The sequence below is a fragment of the Myotis lucifugus genome, unplaced genomic scaffold (genome assembly GCF_000147115.1).
Source record: "Myotis lucifugus unplaced genomic scaffold, Myoluc2.0 scaffold_1, whole genome shotgun sequence".
Classification (NCBI taxonomy): domain Eukaryota; kingdom Metazoa; phylum Chordata; class Mammalia; order Chiroptera; family Vespertilionidae; genus Myotis; species Myotis lucifugus.
Genome location: NW_005871049.1, coordinates 3277910 through 3301286, shown reverse-complemented (window position 1 = coordinate 3301286; position 23377 = coordinate 3277910). Strand labels below are relative to the sequence as shown.

The following is a 23377-nucleotide window of genomic DNA, read 5'->3' as shown; positions in this document are numbered from 1 at the left end:
GTGGGAAAGTTCTCCTTCTTGGAGGGGATTTTCGACAATGTCTCAGTATTGTACTGCATGCTATGTGATCTAAAGTACTGCAATGTTTGGGGATGTTTCAGAAAGTTGTCTCTTACAACAAATAAGAGATCAGAGGATTCTGCTTATAGTGGATGGTTAGTAAAACTTGGAGATGGCAAACTTAATAGCAGTTTTCATTTAGGAATGGATATTGAAATCCCCTGTGAAATGATTTGTAATGGATCTATTATAAAAGCTACCTTTGGAAATACTATATCTATAGACAATATTAAAAATATATCTAAACATGCAATTCTTTGTCCAAAAAATGAGCATGTTCAAATATTAAATGAAGAAATTTTGGATATACTCGATGGAGATTTTCACACATATTTGAGTGATGATTCCATTGATTCCACAGATGATGCTGAAAAGGAAAATTTTCCCATCGAATTTCTTAATAGCATTACTCCTTCAGGAATGCCGTGTCATAAATTAAAATTGAAAGTGGGTGCAATCATCATGCTATTGAGAAATCTCAGTAGTAAATGGGGTCTTTGTAATGGTACCAGACTTATTATCAAAAGATTACGACCTAACATTATCGAAGCTGAAGTATTAACAGGATCTGCAGAGGGAGAGGTTGTTTTGATTCCAAGAATTAATTTCTCCCCATCTGACACTGGCCTCCCATTTAAACTGATTTGATGACGGTTTCCCGTGATGCCAGCATTTGTGATGACTATTAATAAATCACAAGGACAAACTCTAGACAGAGTAGGCATATTCCTACCTGAACCCATTTTCGCACATGGTCAGTTATATGTTGCTTTCTCTCGAGTTTGAAGAGCATGTGACGTTACAGTTAAGTTCTAAATACTTCATCACAAGGGAAATTAGTCAAGCACTCTGAAAGTGTTTTCACCCTTAATGTGGTGTACAGGGAGATATTAGAATAAGTTTAATCACTTTATCAGTCATTGTTTGCATCACTGTTGTTTTTATATCATGTTTTTGTTGTTTTCATATCATGTTTTTGTCATTTTTATATCATGCTTCTGTTGTTGTTATATCCTTTTGTTACTGTTTATTAATAAATTTATATATTATTTTCATATACATTTTACTAAGTTCCTTTTATCTCTCACACTTCTATTATAGAGAAAGGGCAAACAGCAATATTAAAATATCTCCGCTAATTATTTCCCTTTTAATGTGCACGAATTTCATGCACCGGGCTAGTAGTTTGAAGATAATACAACAAAAGGCCACACAACATGTTCTGTGACAAAGGGAGTCACTCCAAACAAAGGAAGTCACAGTTATCTGGAAGTTAATTAAGTAAACAAGATGGGCCTCTTCAGCTGGTGACTCTAAGTTCCAGAGATATGCTTCCAGTTCCAAATCTCTTCTAGTTCTCCCTGCAGTTTGGAACTACCAGGCAATCAGTTGATGAGCTTGATTCAGGATCAGTGACAGAGGAGGTTGCTCTAGGAGTCTCCAGGTGAGCCAGTGACCATGTCCTCAGTCACAGGAGGCCTGGCCAAGACAATACAGTACATGGGGCTCCTCCTACATCTCTCCACTGCTGCCTAAGACAAGTTTGACTGATGAATTATTGCCGAGTTTGCTCTCCCCACTATAACCTTGAAAAATGTATAAACTTAAGGTAGCCAGAGATGCAACAGAGTACCAAAGCCAATTGTCAATTGTATAATAACCTACTTTGCATTAATACAGGGGCCTTTTTGTGAGCTTTTCAAATTTTTTTAAACCTATAAAGCACTTAAAAGTCTATAGCTTCATAAGCATTAAATGAGTGTTAGCTAATATTATTAGCCCAGTAACCCCTTCCCAATCTTAGTGCTTTAATTCCTCCCTATTTTCAAAAGAGCTATGCTACTTTAACACCATTTTCAATTTCCCAAATGTTAGGGAGATCACGGAAGCCACTTTGCAAAAGGGATCATATACTTCCTCCAACTCCCAACATGAAATAAAGACTCCCAAAAAATCTTATTCAAAACAACCATAATTTAAATGAGTATACAGATAAAGAAAAATAAATATAAGGCTTATTTATTTTTCAAGTCCCAAAGAAATTTAAATGAGGCAAAAAGGAGAAAATAGTGGTGTAATTAGACACTTTTATAAGTATGTATTAAAAAAATCTGTCTGAAAGCACACCTATTTTAAAGCTAAGCAAATAGTATGTCAAATAATTGGTTTAACATGCATGGGCTAGTAAGGACTGGTATGTATACTAGTACATCATAATTCTCTGCTCAATTTGTAAGACATCTTAAACTTGGAAATTAAAACCTTGATAAGAAGAAACAGCTTTCTTACACATTGCCATTTTTAGACTAGCCATATGGGTTTGATCTTAATGTTATTGTTTGAACAAATGAAAGCAATGACTATTCTATAGCCCAGTGATGGCGAACCTATTACATGCGTGTCAGAGGTGACACGCGAACTCATTTTTTTGGTTGATTTTTCTTTGTTAAATGGCATTTAAATATATAAAATAAATATCAAAATATAGATCTTTGTTTTACTATGGTTGCAAATATCAAAAAATTTCTATATGTGACACGGCAGCAGAGTTAAGTTAGGGTTTTTCAAAATGCTGACACGCCAAGCTCAAAAGGTTCGCCATCACTGCTATAACCCAATATTATGTAGAAATGCCTCCTAGTTTGGAATTTTTTATTTTTCTCTGTTTTTCCATGTTTCCGTTTCTTTAACAATGCATAAAATTGGTTTAATAGCTTGAAAATGTTACTTGGCTTAATAGCTTGAAACAGCTATTGATAGATACCTTTGTGGAGGTTTCATTTTTTGTTTTCAGGTAATAGCAATCAATTAGATAAAACAATCATTTTCTAGGCAATGTGGCCCATCAACAAATTAGGAAAAACAAACAAACAACCACCCTGAAAAGAGAATATCACTCTATGAGATTCTTACAGCTATAAAAAAACAAACGCATGAGGCTCACCACAATTAAAGTACAACCAAAACGCTCAACCTTGGCCCATTAGCATTACATTTGCTTATCAATCTCATCTTTGTTTTCTGAAATGTCAAATAACTTTTGACCCCAATTCTATATATATAAAAGGCTAATATGCAAAGTGTCCCCTCGTGAGTTCGACCGGAAGACTGGGAGTTCAATGGCTCGCTATGATGTGCACTGACCACCAGGAGGTGGCGCGGAATGAAGGAAGGCCCCGGCCAGCGGCCGGCAGCCGGGGAAGGAAGGCCCTGGCCGGCAGCCGAAAGGCCCCAATCAGCCCTGATCACTGGTCAGGCCTAGGGACCCTACCTGTGCACGAATTTCATGCACCGAGCCTCTAGTTTTCTATACAAAGGAAAACTACACAGAATTCATTTGTACTTGATTTGAAGGAGCCAGGGAAGGAGGGAAGTACACAGTACAGAATACAATGAACACTATTAAAGGAAATGATATCTGGAGGTTGCAAATCATTAGCATCTCTAATACATTAGCAAAGTCCTACTGACCAAATTGCCTGCAAAAAACAGGTTATTTCTGCCAAGTGCCGAGTCTGGTTTCTCACACCATTTTATTTCAAAAGCATTTTATGAGAATCTGCTACATATTCTACCTCCCATCTGGTTCACATTTAACAATGTATCCCACCCTGTTCCTTTTTAGACTCCAAAAACAGATGTCCCCAACATCACATGAATGTGGCAGGTCACACTGCATCAGCTAACTTTTCTGGCTTCCTTTTCTTCTCTTGCAGTTAAGGTGAACTTGAGCTATTTGCAACCTTTTGTGTCATCTCACTTCAGAAGTAATAAAATGGGCCCAAGTACTTTAACTCATAAAATAAAGAAGATTGGTGGGTATTTACAGGAGATCAAACAGGAAAGCAGGGCAGGCTCCCACCTAACAAGTTTCCTAATGAGTTTACATTCTCATCCGGTGAGGCAGGGTAGACTACCCAGGAAGGAAGAGAACAGCAATGCTTCTTATTGAATTTACTCCTGAGGCTTACATGGTGCCCTCTGCCATCACTGTAATTACCATCAGGGAACTTTTATAATCAATATATACATCAGGAAGTTATGCACAGAGCATACAGATTAATATTCTCCAACATGAAGTACTTGCACATATTCCTTAAAGGACCTCTAAACATTTGTAGAGAAAAAAAGTCATACTTGTAAATAGTTCTGTGATATGTATACATATATGTGTGTGTGACTATATGATTATATATTTAAAATATAAATAATTATATTCAGTGCCTGAAATTCAGGAACAAAACTATTAATACTAATTTTTATTCTATTGTACCTAATTTATATTTTTGGAAACATGATTTAATTCAGAAATACTAACATCTGTGTAATAACATCTTGTATTGGAATTGAGTTCTACTGTATCATTATATTATGCTTAATTGAGCTTTTATTTATAGTTTTAATCACATATTTATAACAACGCAAATTTTGATAGTGCTAGGAACCCCTGTAGATAATAAACTATAAAAATTAACTCAAATGTCCCAAATGGATATCAATATATGGCTTTTTTTCTTAATTGTATATGAAATTATATACATGAAATAATTTAATGGGTATATGAGAAATTATATTCATGAAGTAATTTAATGGGTATAAGAGAAAATAACCACATGAATTGAAAAATGTTTTCTTTATGCCAAATGTACTAATAAGTAAAACTGGTATAAGAAATGCTATTTACTCTACACTGTGATTGCTAATGTTTAACAGTAGTCCTATGAAATATTGAAATATTGCCTACCTGCCCCTTTCAACTGCTAAGGCATCCAGTTCATCAAAGAAAATAATGGAAGGAGCCACCGCTCTCGCTTTGCGGAAGATCTGGTGGAAAGAAGAGCGCCACATTAGGGAAAGATCAGCAAACTCCAAAAAACTCCTGTCATTCGTTTTAGTTTGAAAACTGTTCAGAACTGAATCTATTATGTACAAGATAATCAGCCCAATCATTTTGTCTACAACCTATAATAGACGGATACACACTGCACAAAGGTAAAGCAACAATATGTATCCATAGAGGTCTGCCTGTAGGAGGTAATGTGATTAAGCAATCAAACAATCTCAGCTAAAATCCCAACTCCACCATTTCAGTAGTTGTATGACCTTCAGAGTAGCTAACTTTACTTCTCTGAACTTCTATTTCTACATCTATAAAATGCAGATAATAATAAATGCCAATATCAGAAGATTCTTTTCAGAACTAAATAAAAAATAATAATAATGCAAAGCATTTAGTACAATGCCTAAAACATATTAAGAACTCAGTAAGTGGCAGGTATTATTAACTATAATCAACACATATTTAAAAGAAAAATCATACATGTGCAAAATCAACCATAGCTTAGCATATAAAATACCCATAAACTCAAACCAAGCACCTTGTTCATGTCATTGAAGACTTTATGGGAAAGGAATAGTTTACGGGACAAGAAAAATGGCCAAAACTTGGAAGATCATTGGTTGGTTATACCACAAGTCAATCAAACTATCAACACCAGTGACTGGCCTGATAGCCATGAGTGTGACATGTGGAAATGGGTTAGAAAAAGCTTGCACAGACAGAAAGAAATCCAAACGTGTGTTACCTGAAATCTAGGCCCCCATTTTCTTGTCACAAGTATCATGACCATAAAAATACAAAACAGTTACCAAAGCATTAATATTTATAAAGATCACTTTATTTCATTTTTATTAATGATAGTGCTGTCATTATCAATTAATGTTTTATACAATTATCTTCACCTACATTTTAAAAGGAAAAAATTAACTTAAAATTTTTTCTCAGATAAAAAGAAAGTGTCCCAATCTGTAACACTCAGGTAACTTCACAAGTGGAGACCATCCACTCCACTGCTATTTGTGTGTTCTTGTCCTTGCTTAGCTTCTGTGAGGATAGAGGGTGCCTATGTGAGGCAGGCCCACCTCCGCTTGGGAAAGTCAAGACTTGTGGTCAAACTGCTGTTGTTACCCAAATCCAGCACCTTGATTTTACATGAATTTAGTACATGTAGCTTCCGCAATATGAAGGAGTGGCCTATCACTTAGGCACAGGCTAAATGAGAGTACAGTGGCGTTTTCATATACTAAGCTTACTCGATTTAAAGGACTATCTAGTTTAAAGGATTTAAATCTCATTCTGAGATCATGTGTTCTTTGTAAGTATACACATGTCATTTCTAAAATAAAATGCTGGCAGTTGTTAAAAAATCTTTATTTGGTAAAACTAAAGGATGGTACTACTATGAGGCTTAAAAACAAAATATTATAGGTGGTCAAAAATGCATTTTTAAATAATAAAATAATATTTGCCTAAAGAAAAAATATACCACTAGAATTTAGATTTGGAAATTTCAAAATCTGTAACCCAAGCAAAATGGAAATCATACAGAGGACAGAAGTATGGTTCTCCTGTGCAGAGTTCCACTTTGCGGCATCATCTTCTTACCTCTCTAACAGCTCTTTCAGATTCACCAACATATTTATTCATTAATTCAGGCCCCTGCATGAGAAGAAAACATCTGTTTAGTTCTTTATAAATATAACCACGAGGAAAGAGCAAATACATACATGAAAGAAGAAAAGGGGGGGAAATAAATAAAAATATGCTTATAATTAGTTCCTTTAGCATGCTTAGTCTCACTAGATGTTATTTGTGCCTCAACAAATTAAGCCATTCCATGTTCCAAAAACTTCACATCGATACAAAGGCAAGGCTGTGACCATAAATATCTTGTTCTCTGTCTACCCGTTGCCCCCATTTTCACCCTATATCAGGCACAGTGCTAGGGTTAGCTGCTAGCATGGGTACATATAGTACGGTCTGTGAGGCCCATATTTGATCGTAAGTTATTTAACTCTTTAAGAAAGTGATACATAAATCCCTAGAATAGATCAGATCAATGAGACTGGATAAGGTTATTTCTTTTCCAATTTTACTTACCAGATAACTATGGTGTGTCAGTCCTACCACATTCCACCTGTCTAGATACCATGTGCTTCACTGATAAGGGGGATCAAGAAAACTACCAGAAGGGCCTTCAACCATGTGAGGACACAGCAAGAAGATAGCCATCTCTGAACCAGGAAGTGGGATCTTACCAGACACCAAATCTGCTGGCTCCTTGATTTTGGACTTCTAGCCTCTAGAACTGTGAGGAATAAATACCCAATCTATGATATTTTTTTATAGCAACCTAAATGGACTGAGATACCATTTAAAACAGGGACTGGCAAATTTCTTCTGTAAAAGGCCAACTAGTAAATATTTTAGATTTTGGAATCCAAAAAAGGAAAGAAAAAAAAAAAGAAAAAGAAAACTACCAGTACCATATACTGGCTTAGTTGAGGGTAGCATTATTTTGCATGTTTCCATGGCTGAGATCAAGTGTTCAAGTTTACAAAACAACAGAAATAGCATAAATGCATGTAAAATATTTGTCCAGCTGTTGAATCTAGTGTGAACTAAACCTGACTTATCTTTTACTGTTTCATTATTTTACACCATATCAGTCACAAATTCAAGGGCAATATTTATACCTCATACTCTTGCAATTTTGTCCCTTTAATCTACTGGGTTTCTTCCAGACTTCCCAAGGGCTTTTTAAATGTGTCTGACACCTGCCTGTTGCTTTTGGCTATTACAATTCAAATCAAGTTTTTATAAGTTCTGAAATGTCTAGGGAAGGCAAGTTAACCTACGTGTTAACTATAGTTAAATGTTATGGAATATGCTCATAAAAACCCAAACTCACATGAGATAGAATTACATATATGTAATATAAGTACAGGATCTTGAAAATTAATTTTTAAAAAACCAGCATCAGCACATACAGAAGGCCATTTTGGAAAAGCACTTCAAAAAATTTGAAAACAGGCATTTCATACCAGGCCTTGGGTAAGTTTCTACTAAAAAGTGACAAAGGGCCCTGACCAGTTTGGCTCAGTGGATAGAGCGTCGGCCTGCGGACTGAAAGGTCCCAGGTTCGATTCCAGCCAAGGGCATGTACCTTGGTTGCGGGCACATCCCCAGTAGGTGTGCAAGAGGCAGCTGATCGATGTTTCTCTCTCATCGATGTTTCTGACTCTCTATCCCTCTCTCTTTCTCTCTCTTTAAAATATATTTTTAAAAAATAAAAAAAAAGTGACAAAGGCTGAAGAAAGGGAAGATAATTCAAGCTGTTCGTCTCAATAAGTATAATACAAACCTTCTCCATAATTCATTCACTCAAAAGAAAACAAACAAATTTTAAGAACTTACACTGAGGACACCATGCTGACTCCATTTAAGCTAACAGTAAAGTGTACATGCCCACATGTCCACAAAAACTCTTAGTATGTTATTCCTGACTCTCTTGTCTCAATCTTCTTTATTATCTATGATGCATAATCTTAAACACTGGGTCTCAACTTCCACACTCTTATCTCTAGAAATCACCATCCTCTTGAGCTACAAATCCATATTTACAATGGCTTTTGGGACCCATCTGCCATGTAGTTTTAAAGGCATCTCAGCCTGGCCAATATGGCTCAGTGGTTGAGCATCAACCCATTAACCAAGAGGTCACTGGTTTGATTCCCAGGGCTCAATCCTGGGTAGGGAGTGTGCAGAAGACAGCCGATCGATGGTGTTTCTCTCTCATTGATGTTTCTATCTCTTTATCTGTCTCCTTCCTTTCTCTCTAAAAATCAGTTAAAAATCAGTTAAAAACTTATTTTTTAGCCCTAGCTGGTTTGGTTCAGTGGGTAGAACGTCAGCCTGCAGAATGAGATGTTCCGGGTTCAATTCCTATCAAGGGCACATGCCCAGGCAGGTTGCAGGCTCCATCCCCAATGTGGGCCGTTGACAAGGCAGCCAATCAATTATTCTCTCTCTCCGTGGATGTTTCTCTCTCTCTCTCTCCCTTCCTCTCTGAAATCAATAAAAATATATTAAGAAAACAAAAACAAAACAAAAACTTATTTTTTAAAACAGTATAAAGGCATTCCCAAACTCCACATGTCTAAATCCCAATTTATTATTTGCTTCCCCACCTCCAACCAGCTTCTTCTCCTCACATACTCTTTCCAGAGTTACGGTACTTCCACCTGTCAGTCATTGGAAACAAACAAACAAAAACAAAAAAAATTCACCTCGAGTTCTCCCTTTGTTTCTCAATTTTCACATACAATTAATCATCAAGATTCTAAATATTACCCATTTCATTATGTCATTTGTTTAGTTAAGTGTCTCTCTCACTAAATTATGGGCTGACAGATAACAAGGAACCATCTAATGCATCTTTGCTTACCACTGACAATGCCTGACATGTATAGTTTGAAATTATTGTTGCAATTAAAACATTTACAGATATTTTTAAATTGTTATGAATGTAAATTTGTAATATTTATTTCAACTCCAATTAAATTCTATTTAAAAAGATTGAAAAGAACAACTAGTCTCTCTCAGCTGGAATCTATGAATAAAAAAATTAAACCAACCCAATAATAAAGTTTTCTTCTCTATTATTAAATAAACTTCTTAAGAGTCTGAAAGCACTCTTCTCTTTCTAAATTTTTCTTGGTTCTCTTAGATTCCAATTGCTAAAGGTTTTGTTATTATAGTTCATATTATTGTCATTTTTTATTTTAGCCAAATGTAATAGGATGTTTTCATATCAAGACATATATTTCATATAGCAGTTTTATCAACTGATACAGCCTAACTAAAAAAAACATTTTATTAACATAGTTTTAACATATTGGTGTCTCAACTTTAATATGTCAACTTAAACAGTGTACAAAAAATGCCAAATTTAAGTAAATCCAATCTAACTTCTACAGAAGTTTGTTATACTGACAATGGCATATTAACTACTCTATTTGTCTTAAGAATAATAGGTTACTATTCCCTAACAGCCATTCTAACAATGATAAAATTAAGTATATGTCTTTATTTAGTACTGATGTTAATAATTGCCAATTTAAGTGTATGGGGCACATTATACAACATTATTGGGAGAAGTCAAGGGGATTTTTAAAGTTAAAAAATAAAAACTCTAAAGGAAATTAAATAGAAACTCAAAAGGTCTCAGACTCTAGACAAGTCCACATGACAGCAAACCTATAGAAGGAAAAGAAAGAGTTAACGTCCACAAAAGGCACACAACTGAACATAGTTCTTGGTGAGACTCTAAATTAGAAACTGTACCCAAGGTGAAAGAAAAAATAACCAAAACTCTAAAAGAAAGTATTCTTTAGAATATGGGGTCTGGGTCTGGGGCCAGAACCAACACACATCTTTATAGGCTTCAACAGAGAACAGCAGTGAAACAGGCAAGCTCAGGGCAGCCCAAACCCAGGAGGTTCCCCAGCCAACTTCCTCACAGGGCTTTTCTTAGTAACTTTCCACTACCACCAGGAACAGAGGGATAAAGAACTGGAAAGGTCTCCTCCATTGTCCTCACGCAAGGAATCGACAATCTTCCCAATGCTTTTCCTTCCCTGCATTCCACTCATCCTGTAGGGTGCAGGACACCACTCTGAGCCGGCCTTTAATTTCAATTACATTCACTGAATGTCTATAATATGCCCAGATCTGTGATAGTGACTTTAAAACTCTTTTATTTAATTAATTAATAGACTTTTTCTTGGGAAGAGGGGAGTTTAAGACTTACAGAAGAATTGAGCAGACAGTATAAAGAATTCCCATATGCCCAACCCTACCTCCCACCACACACTAAGTTTTCCCATGATTAATATCATATATTAGTATGGTACATCTTTTACAATTACTAAACCAATATTGCCCTAGCCAATTTGGCACAGTGCATAAATCATCGACCTGTGAACTGAAGGATCCTGAGTTCCATTCTGGTCAAGGGCACATGCCCTGGTTGCGGGCTCGATACCCAGTAGGGGGTGTGCAGGAGGCAACCGATCAATGATTCTCTTTCATCACTGACGTTTCTCTCTCTCTCCCTTCCTCTCTGAAATCAATAAAAATATATTTTTTAAAAACCACAATACTAATGCATTATTAACTAAACTCCACATTTATTCAGATTTCCTTAGTGTTTAGCTAATGTCCTTTTTCGGTTCTAAGATCTTATCCAGAAAGTCCTAACATTATATTTAGTTATCATGTTTCCTTGGGATCCTCCTCACAATACAAAAAGCACATACTATTAACATGACTAATCACTGAAGATGTGAACCTTGATCACCTGGTTGAGGTAGTATTTGCCAGACTTCTCCACTAGAAAGCAGCTCTTCCCCACCCCGGCTTCCATACTGAACTCTTTGGTTGGAAGGAAGTCATAACCATATGCAGCCCATATTTAAGGAGTGGGGTAGTTATGCCCTCCAAAATTTTTTCACCTATCTTTTTAATCTAGTCCTCTCAAAAAGCCTATACAGATAAAAAAAACTGAGACTTAAGAGAACTTGTTTAAGGTTACAGAGCAAACATTTAGTACTAGGGTTAGGAATCAAACCAAAGCCACCTGAACCCTAGCTTAGTGCTTTTCATTGCAACACACTCAGTCTCAAAGGCACAGATCACATACAAGTATGTAAATGTCAAGCTCCACTTTATTCAACTACTAGTATTTTTCCATGCACTTCTATTTTATGGGTCAGGTTCCTGTTTCTTTGCCAATGATAAACTTTTCTTATTAACTCAACCAACTACCACTTCAAAACCATGCTATTTTTCTCAGTTTTCTTTGTTCCAGAGAAACAAAATTACTTTTAAACTGGGTCTCAGAAACATCCATCTTTCCACTTTTCTGAAGCTGCCCTATGGAAACTGCCTGAAACACCTTCTCCAGTAACTTGGTGTAATTAATGAAAAAAGCACTGGAAATTAGTTTTATTACACACACACACACACACACACACACACACACACACACACACAGACACAATCCTATAATACAATGGATTCAGAGCTCAGGCTCTAGAGTCAGAAAGTCCCGAGATCAAATTTTAGTTCTATCACCAGCATTTTGACCTTGGAAAAGTCATCTCATTTTCTTAAGCATCATGTCCGTATATGTAACCCTAGAAACCAATCTTAAAGTTTTCAGAATATAAAAGAAGTGTCTATGCAGTTTTCCATGTAATGTCTGCAAAATGGAAGCTCTCTGATTTATAGACTAGCCTACAAACAAAAGCTTCAAGATGAACTTGGAACTTACCAAGTTCAGATTATCTTGTATCTTTGATAACAGAATGATAGGGGATCTGGTTAAATAAAGAAAATCTGGTTAAATAAATTAAATTGTGCACTGCTCTGAATAAAGTATAGATTTTCCTGAACACAGGATGTATTTTGTAAAATTCCTCTCTGAGACAGGTATCAGAAGAAAATCTCCTCAAAAAGTCAAGGATACACTAAGTTCATTACATTTTTTTACTCACCAATACAGTTAATAAAAGACTTGCTGAAAATCCCTGTCAGAGACCTAACCACCCTTCTTCCAGAATCAGTAACAGTTGTTCATAAAGTAAAGCAGTCCAACTATACCAGGGTAATTAATCTATTGTAGCACTCCAGACAAAAGCAAGAGAGAAGCAGAGAGGAAATTTCAACTGGAAAATATTTTGACATAATTGACCCAGATGACAAACTAAACTGAAGCATATGTCAAGTACTAGTCTGCACAAAAACACACATACATGCCAAAGGATGTTAAGGGCCCAGACAATTGGCCAAGGTGAAGTCTTAACTCTGAGTAGAGTGTATATCTCTTAATCACTGTGTAGAAAAGATGCACAGAGGAAGAGAGAGGGTACTTTCATTTCAGAGAAAGAAATGTTTAAAGTCTTTCAATTCTTTAACTTGGGAATTAAAGATAATTATCACTGCGAAAAGTATTAGGGAGCTTCTCCTTTCAATGTATTAAAACACTTGTGTTTCCCAACAAGCTAGAAAATCCCTATGTCTAACTACTTTTTTCTGATCACTTTAAAAACGTATAAGACCTGCTGTAAGCTCACACTTAAATTATAACACTGAAAACCCTTAGAAAACAAACATGTATGTTGGAGCCAAAAGGCAACTTTTTCCTCATAGAAAGATAAAACTAGAAATAATACAATATGAATTCCCAAATGTTTTTACTTCATCTCATACGTAAGCTATATGACAAAGCTACTTTAACTCTTCTCACAAAATCAGACCAAGATGAAAGGACCAATGAAAATGCTAAGAAAAGCAAATTAGTTTTTCATGTTCCCAGCTTTTACTTTTGAAAAATTTAAGCATATAAGAAAGCTGAAGAAAATGGTAAGATGAACACCCATCTTCATTAAATATATCCTCCAACCAAATTTAAAAATAATACTGTGAAACTACACTAAAAAACTCTACACTGAATAAAAATCCACATTAAAAAAGTTGTAAGTAGAATATGATAATCTATAAGTAAGTATGAACTCTAAGAAAATTTCTTCTTTTTTTTTAAAAATATATTTTATTGACTTTTTACAGAGAGGAAGGGATAGGGATAGAGAGCTAGAAACATCGATGAGAGAGAAACATCAGTCAGCTGCCTCCTGCACACTCCCTCCTGGGGATGTGCCCGCAACCAAGGTACATGTCCTTGACCAGAATCGAACCTGGGACCCTTGAGTCCGCAGGCCGATGCTCTATCCACTGAGTCAAACCGGTCAGGGCAGAAAATTGCTTAACATCACTTTTTGTGCGTGTGACCTAAAAAACTAAAAACTTAATTAAAAAGCCGAACACTTTTGGCTGGATAGCTCAGTTGGTTAGAGCAGCGGTCACCAACCAGTGGTCTACGGACTACTGGTGGTCCCTGAGGTCCGAAAGGTTGGCGACTGCTGGGTTAGAGCATTGTCCCAATACGCCAAGGTTGTGGGTTTAATCCCTGGTCAGGGCACATACAAAAATCAATCAACGAATGCATAAAATAATGGAACAACAAAACTAATATTTCTCACTCTGTCTCTCTCTCAAATAAATCCTATATAATAAAAGCCTAATATGCTAAGTGCCCGGTCAACTGTTATGCCATTCAACCAATCAAAGCATAATATGCTAATGATATGCTAAGGCCGCTCAACCGCTCACTATGATGTGCACTGTCCACCAGGTGGCAAACACTCTGATCGGTAGGTTAGCTTGCTGTTGGGGTCCGGCCGATCGGGACTAAGCAAGACAGGCCAGACAAGCCCTGGAGCCTTCTGCAGTCCCTCCCTGGCTGGCCAACCTCCCACATCTCTCCCCAGCCCCAATCATGCACTAGTGGGGTCCTTGGCCTGGCCTGCACCCTCTTGCAATCCAGAACCCCTCAGGGGATGTCGGAGAGCAGTTTCGGCCCAATCCCACAGGCCAGGCCAAGGGACCCCACTGGTGCACAAATTTGTGCACTGGGCCTCTAGTAAATAAATAAATGAAATTAAACAAACAAAAAAGCTGAACACATGGTATCTAAGATAAACCTTTCAAAGAACACTTCGAATAATTTTCTCACATTGGAAAAAGACAAAAGTGAAACTATCTCAAGTTATGAAAAATTTCATATTCAAAAACAGTAGTAAATATATTTTTGAGTAACCATAGAATAGGCCAGAAAGCAGTCCTGGTAGCATCTGGAATGTTATGTTAGGTCATGAAAAAGTGAGATTCAAGTGCAAATAACTATGAGCTAAGTCCTTGTAAAATAAGGTTCAGATTTTGAATAGACAAGAAAAATTCAAAGTTTATCATATGTAATTGTGCAATTACATGACAATGTAGGCATAGAAAAATGGAGGGGAAAGGAAAGAGTAGAAAATGTCGGTAAAATGGCCATGTCTGCTACCTCAAGGTAGGAGGACAGGAACCACAGAAAAAGCAACTGGAAATTTCAAAATAATTCATTACTCCAACATTGAAAAATGTGGTTGTGATTCAGCATAACATGGTTTCCTCTCCAAATCTTCATGATCCAGTATCTTCCACACAAACAAAGGTAAGTATGCAAACAGTAGGGATTATGAAGATACTGATGCTTTAAAAGTAAATAGGTTAAACGTATCTAAATATCATTCCACAAAAAATTTTAAGAAAAGTAAACTAAGCCCTAACTGGTTTGGCTCAGTGGATAGAGCGTCGGCCTGCAGAGTGAAGGGTCCCGGGTTCGATTCTGGTCAAGGGCATGTACCTTGGTTGCGGGCACATCCCCAGTGGGGGGTGTGCAGGAGGCAGCTGATCGATGTTTCTCTCTCATCGATGTTTCTAACTCTCTATCCCTCTCCCTTCCTCTCTGTAAAAAATAAATAAAATATATATATATATAAAAAAGAAAAGTAAAATAAGCCTTATACTTTCAAGCTGCCAAGGATTTCAATGTTCTGAGACAGAAAATGTATTTTGTTATGAACAACATCTCTGGTGATATAAAAACATTATCTTTTTTTTGTTTTCCAAAATATTATCATATGCCTGGCCGGTGTGGCTCAGCGGCTGAATGTCAACCTATGAACCAGGAGGTCACGGTTCAATTCCTGGTCAGGGCACAGGCCTGAGTTGTGGGATCAATCCCCAATAGGGAGAGTGCAGGAGGCAGCCAATCAATGATTCTTATTCATCATAGATGTTTCTATCTCTCCCTCTCCCTTCAACTCTGAAATCAATAAAAATAAATTTAAAAAAAAAACAAAAAAAACATTATCATGTACCTCTTCTGAAAGGAATTTGCTATTTAAAATATTTAAATACATATTTTTGTGGTAAAGTCCACAGAAATGATTTTGAGGTTTTATGTATGTATATTTAGTAACTGGATATGTAATCACATTTCATAGAAATTAATATCTGGTCCTAAAGTAAATGTAAAACTACATATCAAATAGGATTATCTATCCCAAGTAATAGGACAAGGCAGTGAACAAATGTGTGTGTGTGTGTACTTCAGAGTAGAATGTACATACATTCTGACTGCAAGTGTTATTTTAAGGAACCTAGTTTTACCATATAAAGTATCTGGTTTCTTTGAAAATTCTATGTATGTAAATATCAAATTCACAATCATCCTATATATCCTATAGAATAAAAGCCTAATATGCAAATTGTCCCCTCGACCGGGAGTTTGACTGCTCGCGATGACATGCAATGACCACCAGGGGGCGGCACGGAACATGGCAGGTGTCGGCGACAGGGCACCGGCAGCAGGCCCCGATGGGCCCCGATGAGAGCGGGACCGTGGCGGGATGGTGGAGCAGGTGAGTGGGAGGTGCCAGGCCAAGACAGGTGTGAGCAGGGGCCCAACAGTCCACCAATCGCCCTGCAGACAGCGACCAGCGGTGGGGGGGAAGTTCCCAGGCGCTGAGGGAGCCAGGCAGGGGCTCAATGACTCAGGGAGACAGGGGGCGCACTGGGGCCCGGGGGTCCAGGTGTTGCCCAGGGCCCGGAGGTCAGCTGGGACCTGCCCTTCTATACCAGATTGCTCGTGCTTCGATCACCAGCCAGGCCTAGGGACCACACCCGTACAAATTTCATTCACCGGGCCCCTAGTATTTATTTATAATTAAATCTTAGATGAACAAAAGTGATCAGTATAATTTAAAAATGTAAAAACTAAAGAAGACTGGTTTCTATCACACAAGTGTAAGAAATACTGAGAATCAAGAAACTAAATAAAGCAGTCGTCTACTGTCCACCTGATTTGCTGATGAAACTAATTTATTTATCTCTCATCTCCCTATACTACATTGCTATCAAACTCAAATCAGCTACTCCTTAAGTTGCCTTCTCATGTTCTCTGAAGGGCAGGAATGAGAGGATGGGTTCTAAGGGGACTAGAATAGAAATTAGCAATTTAAAAACTTAATGTCATACCTTTATTGCTAGGAAATTCAGTCCACTTTCATTGGCCAAAGCCTTTGCAATCATCGTTTTAGAGCAACCAGGTGGCCCGTACAGAAGAACTCCTTTAGGTGGCTGAATACCCATTCGGGTGAAAGACTCCGGATGTTTCAAGGGCCATTCCACAGCCTGTTTCAATTTCAGTTTGATATTTTCCAGTCCTCCTATATCTGACCAGGATACCTGCAAAACAGAACATGTTCTAAACATAAGTTTGCCAGAACAGAGAACTTAAAAAAAAATCAACAAAAGAAGTACAAGAGAAGGAACAGACCATTTAAAAATCAGGAGGATCCTAAAAGAAGTTCCAACAATATGAAGATTAATTAAAAGTACATAACATGTAATCTGCATATTATAGAAATACTACAGAAAAAAAATGTTTCTGCTTGCGAATCTTATATAAATAACTGCTTAAATGATTGAACACACTGGTAAGTCTATCTTCTATTCTAGATGGCTTTTAAAATTAGGTTTCATCTGTTTGCAAATGGTTTGTATTAGTGACCCAAAGTCTTATCTATACACCTAATTTATTTTCTTTCTTTTTCAGCAAATACTTGAAAATATATTTCTGTAGGTACTTATGGAATATATAATCTTTTCTGTCTGGCATACTGATGAAATATCCTCAAATTTTTGTTCCTTTTCCTCAAATATGAAATGCCCCCCAAACAAGAGAGCTCCTTACATATTATTTACTTAATATGCATTAAGAACTAATTAGGAAATAGAAAAATAAAACATGAATAACTTTAAAGAACTTAACAACTACCAGTAACATGCCCAGAAATAGCCATAGTACAATGGAAAGGATCCTAAGCACAATAGCAAAGAAACAGAAAAGGCCTTTGAGAGTTCCCAGGAAGGAAAGATTCCTTCCAGTTAGCAGGCAAATCTGAAATTCAACTCTTGAAGCCTAGATGAGATCTGGAAATGTGAAAATACGATAAAAGACTCAGAAGAAAGTATGACAAGGATAAGAGAAAAAAAATTTGAGGGTGGGAAGTAAAATTAGAAAAGTTAAATTGAGGCCATATAGTAGTAGAGGAGCCTGAAGACTAGATGAAGGAGTTTAAGAATCTCTTTATTCACATAAGAAGTCTTTGAAGGTTTTAATCTAGAAAGTGATGTGGTCTGATCTGTGCATCAGGAAGATTCTCTGACAAAAGTCATTTGAGGATAGAGTGTGCAGGAGACTAATTACAGACCAACCACAAACATCCTTAAAAACAAAAAAAGAGGCTTAAACTAAGGTGACCACCTGTAGATAATGAAGATACGCCAGAAAGACAATGCAGGTCTACAGTGGAGGGTTCTGAGGGTGGAATAAGAAAGAGGGAGAATTGAAAAGAAAAGATGTCAAGACAGGTTGATAGAATATGGACCACAGAAAAATGATCTTCAGGAGGAAAAATAAACAAGATAGATTTTTTTCCCCACAGTTAAATGATATTCGAAAGATGAAAACTGAGTATTTTGAATGTAAGCATCACGAATGGAGCACTGTAAAGAGGACAGGCCTGGAATGTCAGATTTCAGAAATCTCTACATACAAACAAAAGAATCCATGAGATCCATTAAAATTGCCAACCATGAAAAGAGAGATGTGGGTATTGGGCACCACCTGCATTTAAGAGGCAAGAGGAAATAAGAAGAAGAAAAGTCAGAAAACAATCTACAAATCTAAGAAAACAGAAGGTTGTTGTTGTTTTTTTGTTGTTAATATCACAAAAAGATTACTTTTCCCAAATGAATTTGCATGTTATGGTTTTTTGTCCACAGAACCAGGAGAACGCTGTATTACCAACCATAATCCTGAGATTATATAATTTTTTTTCTAAATTGCTTTCCTGATTTATTTTATAAAGTAAGAATTATTGGATTAAAAGGCATGGACATTTTTAAGGTCTCATGATACACAATGCCAGTTTATTATCCCAAACACTTCATCCATTTCAACAATAATTAATTAGATTTGGAGAGGTAGTGAAAAAGAATATGGAATCAAGGGTAACAACTAGGACTCAGACTTTGGGCAAGTGTATAATTGAGTTACATTAAAAGACAAAAACAAAAAAATGTTTGGAAATTAAGGAATTTGTTTTCAATTATTGCACTGCAGTTGGAATTTACGAGTAAAATAAATTAAATAAACTTTAAGAAAAGTATCTTCTATGTGCTGGACTTGTCTTAAGAACTGTAAAGGCACAAGGATAATAGTCTCAAAATTTTGTAATCTAGAGAGGAATAAGAAAAGTAGCCTAAAAGACACAGCCTTTGTCTAAAGACATATTTTTCTTAAAGTTTATTTAATTTATTTTATAGGTATTATTTAAAATATCTTTCCACAAATTAATACAAAAACTTCTAAAAAATATTTAAAATGGTTTTACAGCGATTTGGAAATTGTTGCACATATGTAAGACATGGCCAACCTGTCAGAATGTGAAAATAATAGTAGCAATTCCCATCTCATATGATTATAAAGATAATTGATATATAATAAATACAGCATATAAGAAATTATAAAGGACAATAGAAGAATTATCTGTTTTCCTACCACCTAAAAGTAACCATTGTTAATACTTACAACCTTTCAAATACATGTGCGCGAACCGTGGGTGTATGTGTTTTCAATGACATCATAATGTATTCACAATTTTATATTCATACATTTTTCATATTCATACAATTCCCAGGATTATTGTGAGAATTAAACAGTACACTATCTATTAAATTAGCTGCACTTTTAGCCAGGCACACAGTACCTATTTAACACATGCTAGGTATTATTTAAAGGTCTGAAACATGATTATAATAGTTATATTCTGAAGGACTAGTGACAAAAGATAAGGATTAAGCCATCACATTTGTAGTTCCATGAGCAATATTTAATTACCAAATTTTTCTATTCTTTTTCCCTTTGTCTGATTATTACATTTGTTTAACTAAAAGCAAACAAGTTTTAAATTTTAATTCAGCACCTGGGTGCCAAATAAATGAAGTTTTTCTATAGCTAAGATATCAACTCAAAAATAAATATAAATCAGCTTAAAAAGCTTTCAATTGCACGGAAGAGTCTTAAACACAGAAAGTCATGGGAAAAGTTAGTTTGTAAGAGAATAAACTCCAGCATGAAATCATAAAATCCTAGAACTAGAACAGGAATTCAAAACTAGTTGGTTCACTCTCCCATCTTCAGTCAGTATTTCATCTTTCAACTTCTCTCATCTTTCAACAAATACTATTTTATGCTCTTTTTAAAAAATTCTACAACTCTCTCTTTTTACTAAGTTACTATATCATAACTGCCAGAAAATTATTTCTACAGCCTAACCTAAATCACTCCTGATAATAGTTGGGTCCTTTCTTTCTATTTTGTCCTAATGAAACAGTGAACAGCTGCTCACACATGGCTTTATAACTCTGAATTAGTAATAAAGTTAGAAGTGAAGGAACAGCTGTCAAACAAGCAGAGACAGAGCAGTGAGATAAATTTCCCAAGGAAAACGACCCCCCCACCCCCAACATCTTATAGTACTTTCTGGACAAGAATCCAACAATACACACAAAAAACCTCAACTCAAACTACACACCCATAGCAGCCAAAAGACCTGATGATCAGGTTAAAAAAGAAAGGAAAAAAAAACACACTTTTATGGACAAGTTCCAAGAGGACAAAATAAAAATTAATGAACTCGATTGCAGACATTGGGAGAATTACTATGAGGGAGGAATTCAGTAGTTCCAGAGGGGCTGACAGTGTCTTTATATATCTGTGAGTCCTCTTATTTGCTAGGTGCCAAGTTTTACACTGCCAGGAACAAAAATTCTTTTTAAAGTGTTATTTTTATCGAAAATATTGCAACTTTTCATTTTGTTCTTTCATGCTAACAAGTTCTAACATAAGGACAACAAGCCAGGCAGAAGCAAGTGTTTTGGTACCTGTTCCAAATTCTCTGCTGGGCCATACAATAGCTTTTTAACAATTCAAATGTTTAAAGTACATTGATTTTGTTTTGAAATCGTAAACATACCAAATTTCTAAAGATACTACATAATGCAGAAAGAAGTAAGTTGAGAAAATCTAACCTCCAAGATCCAAAAGGAAAAACAAGCAAAAGATTTCCATAAAGCAAAATTAGGGAGCAGCAATGTTCAAATGTGTTCTTAGGTCTAATTGAAAATAAGTGAAAGCCTCTAGCTTTATATAGTAAAAAGACAAGTATTTTCCCCTATGCTTTAAAAATGTATTCTTTGGAGAATTCTTAAAAAAAACAAGTCAAAGTTCCAGTTCTACTATAGGGTCCCAAACCATCTACACTGCCAATCCCCAATTGATTAAAAATAAAAACTTTATTCAAAATTCAAACCCCAACTACATGAGGAGTCTGAAAAGTCAAGGGTGGGACATGAGGCAAGTAAAAACATGTAGCAGTACCCTGCACAGAGGGTGGGAGGGGCTGAGTGTGCTATTTTGTCCTTGTCTTTTCTCTCTGGACTCAGCTTTTCCCCTTTGCCTGTTTCCCTTCCATTTTGCATAACAATGTCACAGGTAAGAGCACACGGAGCTAAAAAAGTGGATGAGAAACAATGTAAGAAACTGTACACCAAAACTTCCCCACTAATTGCAAATTGCCACTGATCTGGGTGACCTTATTCTTTAATAAATCATATTAAGCACCTCAATAAAACATTTAAAAAAATATGAGAGCCAGATGTTCCTATTAATTCCTAATTTATAAGGGAAAACATTAAGATAAAAAAAAATGAATTACTCAAGTAAAAAAAAGCACATACCTCAAGGAACAGGGAAAACATGACCAACTTAAAGACAAATATTTCATAATCAGTTTAATGATTATATTATAATCTGAACTTAATTTCTAAAATATCACTATATATTACCATCGAACTTACTATGAGCTGTTCTCAGAGAGCTGGCTATGTATGAAGTCAAACCTTATCTACACATATATTATTATCTAAATAAGCTTCCCTTAGATCACAAACTTAAAATGGTTAATTCAGCCTTAAAATGGTTAAACATTTCCAAAATGAGCTTTTAAAAAACTACTTTTGCCAGATGAACAAGTACAGGGGGAAAAAAAATCTGATAAAAAAAATGGAAACTTTAAACAAGAATGAAAAAAAAAAGAAAAACAGCAGTAATAATTGAAAAAAGAAATTAAAACTCACATCATGAAAATGATATAAAGCTTCACCTAAAAATTCTTTATATCTCATTAAAATATATTTTTTCTAATTTATGAAATGCAGCTGTGATCAGCAGAAAATGCATTGATTATTTAAGAAACTGCTTAGTAACCTCTACCATTCTTACTAAGGCACAGCAGAACTGGGAAAAGATAAAGGAATGTGGATAAAGGAAATGAAGAATACAAGAACAGAGGAAAGAAACAGGGATTTCTACTGATTGGCCCCCACTCCCAGGTGCTAAAGAAGCAACACATTCCTCAAGTGAATTTTAAATCACCCATAGGTAATACATGACCAAATGCCCCCAAACTGAAATAAATCATATAAAAGGCCCAGAAAAATCGTTTTAAATAGTAAAAAATTTTAAATAAATTTGTTCTGATTATTTCTTTTTGGAAATTTGTGGTATGTGTGAATGATCATCAAATGAAAAGGCTCTTTGTTATAAAAGTATGTACCACCAGGACCTTCCCAACATAGTGCCTCATACATTACAGATGCTCAAGGTTTGGTAAAGGGATAAATTAATGGCCAGACATATACTTCTCTGTATCATCTTCAAAAGAAAGCAGCAGAAGGGTAGAAATGACAGGGGAACAGCCTGGTAGGCCATGAGATGAGAAAACTAGGAGAGTTAGCAACATAGCAGCAGGCTCAGAACTAGTGTAAAGTGTCACCAACATGTGAAAGCATACAGACATACACATGCCTTGCATGACATTTTCTAGCCCAGATATGTCCAAATAATTGGGGTGTAAATTCAAACGCTTTCCTCTATTTCCTCTGATGGTTGGTTGACAATAAATATTTGCATATACAGAAAGAAAAACCCTCTCCTGCCAAGACTGGCCATAGAGATGCTCCAAGTTTTTGTTAAATAGGAGGCAAAGAGAAGAGGCCCCTCTCTCTGTCAGAAAGCTGAGCAATTCATGTAAGTAAATTCTTAAGTAGTCCTGACTCTGTATCTTGAGATACAGACCAGAAAGGAAGTTCCCACATGTGGCAAATAACTAACACTGGCCAGACAGCCAACATGCTGGGGAAAGAGGATTGTCACTGATGTTTTGGCTTGAAAGCAGAGGTATAAGAACGCCCTGACAAAGAATAAAGGAGATGTCAGAAAACAGCCCTTACAGCACAGTCTTAATAATGGTGAATATTTAGAAAAAGAACAAAAGATTTTTCCTTATACCATAATTAAACTTGTCCCTGGATGCTAAAGGTGCTACATGTAATAGCTAG

At 36.0% G+C, this 23377-nt stretch overlaps 1 protein-coding gene across 1 annotated transcript in view; it reads right to left on the bottom strand.

Moving 5' to 3' along the window:
- The window catches only part of SPATA5 (spermatogenesis associated 5), a 228305-nt gene that overhangs the window by 157531 nt on the left and 47397 nt on the right, over nucleotides 1–23377 (bottom strand). Inside the window, exons 11-13 of the mRNA XM_014457229.2 lie at nucleotides 16886–17095; nucleotides 6506–6559; nucleotides 4805–4884 (exon numbers count right to left, since the gene is read on the bottom strand). Coding sequence (XP_014312715.1) covers nucleotides 4805–4884; nucleotides 6506–6559; nucleotides 16886–17095 — 344 coding nt within the window. The remainder of the gene's footprint in view (nucleotides 1–4804; nucleotides 4885–6505; nucleotides 6560–16885; nucleotides 17096–23377) is intronic.